This window comes from Puma concolor, chromosome D2 (assembly GCF_028749965.1).
Source record: "Puma concolor isolate L17-30 chromosome D2, mPumCon1.1.hap2, whole genome shotgun sequence".
Taxonomy (NCBI): domain Eukaryota; kingdom Metazoa; phylum Chordata; class Mammalia; order Carnivora; family Felidae; genus Puma; species Puma concolor.
The window spans coordinates 14677740-14685819 of NC_141677.1; the positions used below are offsets into that span (position 1 = coordinate 14677740).

The window sequence follows — 8080 nt, forward strand, 5'->3', positions numbered from 1 at the left end:
CTTTTACTGAGCAACTTCTGTGAACCACCCGCTCTCTGGGCTCTGGATACACTCACAGCCAAGAACCCGAGGAATCACCACAAACACTGCCCAGCGGTTTGGTTCAGAAACATGGAATGTGGAATGTGCTCGGAGGACTTTAGCCACTGAGAAGAGGCACATGACCCATCCTGGCTGCTGGTTTCTTATTTAATTCTCAGCTGACTGTTCCACACACACCATCCCTCTCAGACCCAGGGGCCTTGGGGAGTTTTAAAAAACAATTCCTTATAAAAAGTCCCTCATCTGCCATGAAACGTGTTCATCTCACTGACTGGACAGAAAATACGAGAGGCACCTAGGTGGCTCAGTTGGTTAAGCGACCGAATTCAGCTCAGGTCATGATCTCACGGTTCGTGAGTTCGAGCCCCACGTCGGGCTCTGTGCTGACAGCTCGGAGCCTGAAGCCTGCTTCAGATTCTGTGTCTCCCTCTCTCTCTGCCCCTTCCCTGCTCGCATTCTCTCTCAAAAATATATAAACGTTAAAAAAAATTTTCTTTTATAAAGAAAATGCCGAGCAAGGGTCGTTTCTACACTATTTACAATCACCTCACTTATCTTAGCCACCCAAAACAAAGACTAAAAGTGGAGAAGGTAGGAACGAATACCTGGTCATGCCAATCACGTCTGCTGCTACAAAGCTGGCCGGCTAACTCGTTAGTCCCTCTCAAACAGTCAGAAACTCTCAGCGCAGACACAGATGAGCCACCTTGAAAGATGGCAGAGAGGCAGCACAGCAATGCCAAGGTGCCCAGGATAAGGCTCACCGCAGCCCACAGCTTGCTCTGCACACCGTGAGCATAACATGTATTTTGTGATCATCATGTCTCCCAGTGTGCTGAGAGTGATTATTAACCAAGAAACTGAAGAAATGATCCCAACCTACAGATAAGCCTCTTCATTTTTCTTTCTGCTCAGGATAGAAATAACACACAGCCCAAGGGCTCCCCTAAAACATCTCTGACTATATTAATAAAACATGAGCTTCTCTAAATTTAAACCTAAAATCTAATTAATTCGTCAAAATGTCAGTTGTCACCTAAAGCCTTTTAGGAGAAAGGGACTACCCTGGAATAAAGAGGAAGCTCCACGGCAATAAAAAGAGTTGAGTGAGCCGAGTGTAGTCACTCATGGTGATCGCTGTCGCCTTGTTTGTTAATATTACGCCTTCCACAAAGCCTCACGGAGAGGGGATTTAAGAATCCATTCATTCTCCATACGGCCTGTCCCCTGTCTTAATTATAAAGCGTGTCCGTACGAAACACAGTCATCACTGCTGTGGCTCCCTGTCTGTCCCCGAAGTCAGGAACCCCGGTGAAAACGTCTACAAAGCACATGGGGCCAGTCACAAATAAAATGACAATGATAAATCTGTGGACGACTTTAGGGGCTAGATGACCCCACGAAGGTTGTTAAATGGCACCACCGTCTTTCTTTATCAAAAAAGCAGAGAACAGAAGAAACAGGAAGTTCCTGATAGGAATTTAGCGAGCAGAAAGAGGAGCTGAGCCTCCTAGTTCTATCATGGTTTCCAAAGGTTTGCAATCTTGTAGCACTGTTTCATCCTATGCCCAGGATTCTCCTGCTGAAAAGAGAACTTGGTCCCTTGTCTTCCTTCTGTGATCCAAAGACAATCTATCAGCTACAATTGTAGCAGCAGAAGCAGGAGACCGCAGGAAACACAGATAACCTTTTAAAGGTTTATGCAGTGTTAAAAGCAATCACCACAGTCCTTTACAAACAAGTAAGGGCATGAAAACAAAACATGAAAATCCTAGGTTTCTGCCTGCAAATAACTTAAAAGTAACCAGCTTATTGCTAGCACACTGCTGACGTTCGGCTTGAGAGTCAAGGGTTTTAGGAGAAAACGAGCCGTATTTTTAGCGCTGAACATGATTAATTTACAGAAGCCTGATTTTTTTTTCCTAAGGACCAATAAAGTATGTTCCAATTTCAAGCAATGAAGGGGAAAAACATATCTCACAATCATTAGGCTGTTAGCCTTTACTACAAACGGAATGAAGCAAACTCCTTTCTTGACTGAAGTGGTAAAGGGCAATGTTTCTGCCCGAGGACAGTGATGGAACCGCCTGATCACGGTTCTCAGAGGCATCTGGAGTGGCTTCCAGCCAACTTCTCCCTCCCAGGTGGAAGCCATGCCCACCAAATCGGCCCCGCTCCGCAGCTACTATCCATACAACCGATCCCAGCGTTGCCAAAGGTATCAGCTGGGGCCCACTGGCCAAGAAAACTTTCAGCTGCTGCACCTGGCACCAACCACTGATCTCTCGGGGACCAAATGCCATCATCTAGAATGATCCAGACAGAACCCCTGCACCGAGGACGGGTAAAGACCTGAGGCAAAGGGAGCGCAGGGGTCTGAAATGAAGGCCCAAGAATCGTCCTCCAGCATCAGGGCCCAGGAGACAAAGGGAAGAGTGAAAACCCAGGCCCATTAAGTCTGCAGTCTCCGAACCAGCTGAGCCCGGCTGGGCGCGGGTACCACTTTGGGATCCGCAGGAGAGCCACACAAGTGCAGGGCACACTGAGTTTCCCATCTGCCTCCCTAATGCGACGCCTCCAGAGCAAGGGGATGCGAAGGGAGAAGCCGTGTGGGAAGGGGAGGGGGCGTAAGAGAACGATCAGAATTTCCCAAAGGTCCCGGAGAACTCCGTCTCCAGGTCTCTCCAAAAAGTTGCAAAGCCCGGTCTGTATCTCCGGGCAGGGCGGCGGAGGGGGGGGTGGGGGGCGGCAGGACGCGTCGCCTCGTGTGCTCCCCAGCCGCCGCGAGGAGGGCAGGGGGCACGGACCGGCGGACGAGGGAGTCTTACTTTTGTAGCTCGCCGCCCAGGGCTGGTAGCCGTAGTAGCCGGTGATGCGCAGGATCCGCTCCTCGATGGACGTGAGCCCCACGGGCCCGCTGGTGAGGTCCTCCACGGAGCGCGACCATTTCAGATCCTCCTTGATAGCCTCGTCCACCACCAGGTACTTGAGCTGCCGGAGCTGGGGGCTGATGTCGGACAGTCTCCGGGGGCTGACGTCCGGTGACCTCCTCATGCCACTGCGGCCGCGCGCGGGCAGGTGGGCGAGGGAGGAGATGGGGAGAGAAGGGGAGGGGGGATGCCGGTGAGGAGCCGATCCGAGGGCGAGCAAGGGCGCCGCAGGGGCAGGTGCCGCCGCAGGGCCGCCGCTCGTGCCCCGCCCGCCTCGCACCCCGGCAACCCCGGCGGCCTCGGCGTCGGGTCCCGTCTCCCGCGCCGGCCCCGGGCGCCCCGGGGCGGCGCAGATCGGGGCGAGCGGTGAGGGAGAGGACGCCCGAAACTTCCCGAGCAGCCTCGCCGCGCGCCGCCCCTCCCCGAGCCCCAGGCTGCAAAGGGCCGCCCGCCCCGCCCGCCCCCAAGCCCGGGCGCTACTCACACGGCGATGCTCTTGCCCCTGGGTGCGCCGCCGGGAAACTCTCGGATCCCCATGGGCACCGGCAGCGTGGGGCCGGGCGCGCCCAGACTTGAGGCGGAGGGGCCGCGGCCCCGGGGAGGTGGGCGCGCTGCCCGCCGAGGGTCCGCGCGGCGCCCGCCGCCCCGCGCCGCCCGTGCGCGCCCGCGCCCGCCGTCCCCGAGCGCCTCCGCGGCGTGTGCGGCGCGACACGGGCGCGGCGGCTCACCCGGCTCGGGCCGGTCCGCGGCGCTCGCTGCAGGCGGCCGGCGGCCGCGGCGGGCCCGGGCCCCCTCCGCCTGTCGCCGTCGCCCCGGGACACGGCGGGCGCGGGAGGCGCGGACCCCGAGCGAGCGCCGGGAGCTTGCGTGCGCTCTCGAGGCACCCGGGCGGCGGGATGCGCCCGGCCCGGGAGCGGCGCGGCCAGGCGGGGGCGCTGCTGCGCCCCCTTCCCGCCCGCCGGGGTGTGCGCGGGGTTCCGGAGCCGATCCCGGCCTCCGCGCTCCGCCCGGCAGCCTCGGGCTGGGGCGCGCTCGTCCTCCCCTCTCCCTCCCCTCTCCCGTGACTTGTGGGCTCGCCCCCGCTCCCCCTTCCCTGCCCCGGTTCGCGCCCGCCAACCGCTCCCGGTCTCCTTTCCCTCGTCCTAAAACACCAGGCAAACTACTTGGAAAGACAAGAGACCCGGCCCCGTCTGCACAAAGACCACGCTGGGGATGCCAAAGAAATAAATAGCATTTCCCAAGCGAGGCCGAGGCGCAGGTGAGATGACTTACGACGCTGCGGGGCTAGTTCAGGCCGGCCTGGCCCTCAGAGAGCTTGTGTTCTCCTCGGTGACGGTGACGCAATTACTAAACCCCTGCTCTCTCCACGGATTTTTCCATGTTCCTTCGTCTCTGTCCGTTTTTCTGTCGGCCGGTCATTCTCTTCCGAACACATCACTTTCCATAATGTCAGTTTTCTGTTTTACATATATATGTGTGTGTGTGTGTGTGTGTGTGTGTGTGTATACATGTGTATATATATATATATATATACACATATATATATATACATATGTATATATACACATATATATATAAAACATAGGTTCATCGGGGCAAAGTGAGAAAATACAGAAATGTGTAAAGAAAATTCTCATTATCCAGCCAACCAGGTCCCCCCATGTCAAATACATTCGCACAAAATCAGAATCAGATTATATACACTACTTATTGTACCGTGTTTTATATTAAAATTACATTGTGTCTCAGCAAACTAGGAGGAGAGGGGGAACTTGCTTAAATTAATAAAGGACATCTACAAATACCTACAGCTAACATGGTACTTCATGGAAAGAAACTAGAAGCTTCCTCGCTAAGATCAGGAGCAAGGCAAGGATGTCTGTCTCTTCGCACTCCTTTTCGATATCTACTGCAAATCCTAGCTCATGCAATTTGATAAGAAAAGGACATTAAAACGTGTATCTATTGGGAAGGAGGAAATAAAATTGTCTTTGTTCACAGGTGACATGATCATCTATATAGAAAACTTCAAAAGTCGACCAAAAATTAAACTGAAACAAATATTGGTTATAGCAAGGTTGAATGATACAAGATTAATGTACAAAAGTCAATCAACTTCCTATATATCAATAAGGAACAAATGGAATTTGATAGTTATAATACCACCTACATTGGCACACGGAATAAAGAAGTGCTTTTTCATGAGGAAGGTTACAAAGCTCTGATGAAAGAAATCAAAGAAGGCCTAAATAAAAGATAGCCCGTGTCCATCACTGGGAATACTCAATGTTATGTCGGTTCTTTCCAACTTGATGTACAGATTCTAAGTAACCCCAATCAGTCTCTCAGTAAGTTATGTTGTGGCTGTTAGCAAAATGATTCTAAACTTTATATGGAGAGGCAAAAGACCCAGACTAGCCAACAAAATACTGGAGAAGAACAAAGTTGGAGGGCTGAGGCAAAGGGATAAGTAGAACAACATACAGAGCTCAGAAACACTCACTTTGCCAAGTGATCTTTGAGGAAAAGGCCACGTCAATTTCATGGAGCAAGGTCAGTGTTCTCAAAGGATGCGGGGACAACTGGACATCCACATGAAAAACAATGATCATAAGCCTAAATATAAATTGGAAAATCATAAAATTCTTAGAAGACAACATCAGAGAAGATCCAGACAGCCTTGGGTTTGGTGATGACTTTTTAAATACAAAATCAAAGGCATTATCCATGAAAAAAAAATGTTAATAATTTAGACCTCATTAAAATTAAAAACTGCTCTCCAAAAGACACTGTCGAGAGAATGAGATGACAAGTCACAGACAGGCAGAAAATATGTGCAAAATACATATCATATGAAGGGTTATTATCCCAAATAAGAACACTTAAAAGTCAACAATAAGAAAATGAACAACCTAGGGGCGCCTGGGTGGCTCAGTCTGTTGGGCGTCCAGCTTCAGCTCAGGTCATGATCTCACAGCTCATGGATTTGATCCCCGCGTCAGGCTGCTGTGCTGACAGCTCAGAGCCTGGAGCCTCCTTCAGATTCTGTGTCTCCCTCTCTCTCTCTCTGCCCCTGCCCCCCCCAAAAAATGAAAATAAAAACATTTTTAAAAAATCAAAACAAAAAAGAAAGAAAATGAACGACCCAATTTGAAAATTGGCAAAATATCTGAACAGACATGTCACCAGAGATGATACACAGATGGCCAACAAGCTTATGAAATGATGCTCAACATCCATATGTCATTGCAGAATTACAGTTTAAAACAATGAGTGAGGGGCGCCTGGGTGGCTCAGTCAGTAAGCGTCTGACTCTTCATTTTTGGCTCAGGTCATGATCCCAGCGTTGTGGGATCAAGCCCTGTGTTGGGCTCTGTGCTGTGCATGGAAGCCTGCTTGGGATTCTCCCTCCCTCTCTCTCTCTCTCTCTCTCTCTCTCTCTCTCCCTCCCTCTGCCCCTCTCCCTAGCTCACTCTCTTTCAAAAAAAAAAAAAGAGTGAGATAATACTGCATACCTACGACAGTGGACACAGTCCAAAACTCTGACACCCCCAAATGCTGATAAGTATGTGGAACAGTAGGAACTCTCATTCACTGATGGCAGAAATGCAAAATGGCACAGCCATTTTGGAAGACAGTTTTGCAGTTTCTTATGAAACCAAATATACTCCCACCAAAAGATCCAGCAATCACACACTGGTGTATTTCTAAATTAGACTGAAAATATATGTCCACACAAAACCTGCACACAAATATTTACAGCATATTTATTAATAATTGCCAAAGCACGGAAACAACCAAGAAGACCTCCAGTAGGCAAACACTGTGATACATCGGTACAATGGTGGATTATTCGGTGATAAAAATTAATGAACTATCAAGTCATGAGAGGACACGGAGGAACCTTAAATGTATATTGTCAAGTGAAAGAAACTTCTCTGAAAGGTGATATTCTGTATGATTCCAACCATACGACGCTGTAGAAGAGGCAAAGCTATGGAGACACTAAAACGATCAGTGGTTACCAGAGGTTCCTGGTGTGGAGAGTGGTAGTGGGAGGGAGAGGAAGAGGAATGAATGGGTGAGCACAGGAGATTTTTTATGTCAGTGAAACTATTCTGTATGATACTACAATGGCGGATGAGTATCGTTATACGTTTGTCAAAATCCATAGGTTGGATCCATAGGTCCATAGGTCCATAGGTTGGATCCATAGGTCCACAAGAGTGAACCCTAATATAAATTATAGACTTTGGCAAAAAATGATGTGTCAGTGTTGGTTCATTGGTTGAAAGAAGCATACTACAATCATGCAGGATGTTGATGTTGGTGGGGAGGCTATATGTATACGTGGGGGTTGGAGGTAGTTGAAAATTCTCCGTACTTTCACCTCAATTTTGTTGTGAACCTAAAATGGCCCTAAAAGATAGTCTATTTATTTAAAAAACTTATGCAGCTTTCCAGGGTCACAATATTCCCCTAAAATATTACTTTTAATATATATATATTATTCTTATGGCTGTTATCATAAAAACAACAAAGCCATTATAAATAAAAATACCAGGAAATACTTAGGTATATAAATAAAAATTAATATCCTCCATAATTGTACATAATTTTTAACCTTTCTTTTGTGAGAGCCTCAGGAACATGTTTCCTCTCTCTCCCTCTCTCTCTCTCTCCCTCTCTCTCTCCCTCCCTCTCTCTCTCCCTCCCTCCTTCTTTCTCTCCCTCCCTCCCTCTCTCTCCCCGCCCCCCCACCGTATGAGTATGTGTGTAAGTTCTCTTCTTAATCCCTTCCGAGACTGTAGGACAAGTCTTTATTTCTTACATCTGAAATATCTCATCTTCAGCAAGACTTGGACTGCCATGAAAAACACTTCACCTGGTGTTTCTAGAGCATCCTCAGAGGACCGCCTGAAGTCAAAGCCACTCAAGATCGTTGTTTACAAATGCTGAACTCAGAGTCACTTCTCAGTGTGGGCATGGGAACCCTCCACCTCACTGACTTCCCCAGGGGGACGCCGTTGGCACGCTGTTTGAGAGAACAGTGTAAACAATGACTGAAGTTTCGTGAACTCAGAATCCCCCACCTTGCTTTTACAGAC

At 49.5% G+C, this 8080-nt stretch overlaps 1 protein-coding gene across 2 annotated transcripts in view; it reads right to left on the reverse strand.

Annotated features, from left to right (window-relative positions):
* SLC35F3 (solute carrier family 35 member F3) overlaps positions 1 to 5565 on the reverse strand; it is a 406817-nt gene extending 401252 nt beyond the window's left edge. Inside the window, exons 1-3 of one of the 2 annotated variants that reach the window (XM_086679659.1) lie at positions 5476 to 5565; positions 4245 to 4429; positions 2871 to 3100 (exon numbers count right to left, since the gene is read on the reverse strand). In XM_086679659.1, the coding sequence (XP_086535785.1) occupies positions 2871 to 3096 (226 nt within the window). In that variant the 5' untranslated portion in view covers positions 3097 to 3100; positions 4245 to 4429; positions 5476 to 5565. Of the gene's footprint in view, positions 1 to 2870; positions 3101 to 3456; positions 3578 to 4244; positions 4430 to 5475 lie in introns of those variants that run through there. The other variant, XM_086679658.1, reaches the window with a different exon arrangement.
* Between the last annotated feature and the right edge of the window lie 2515 nt (positions 5566 to 8080).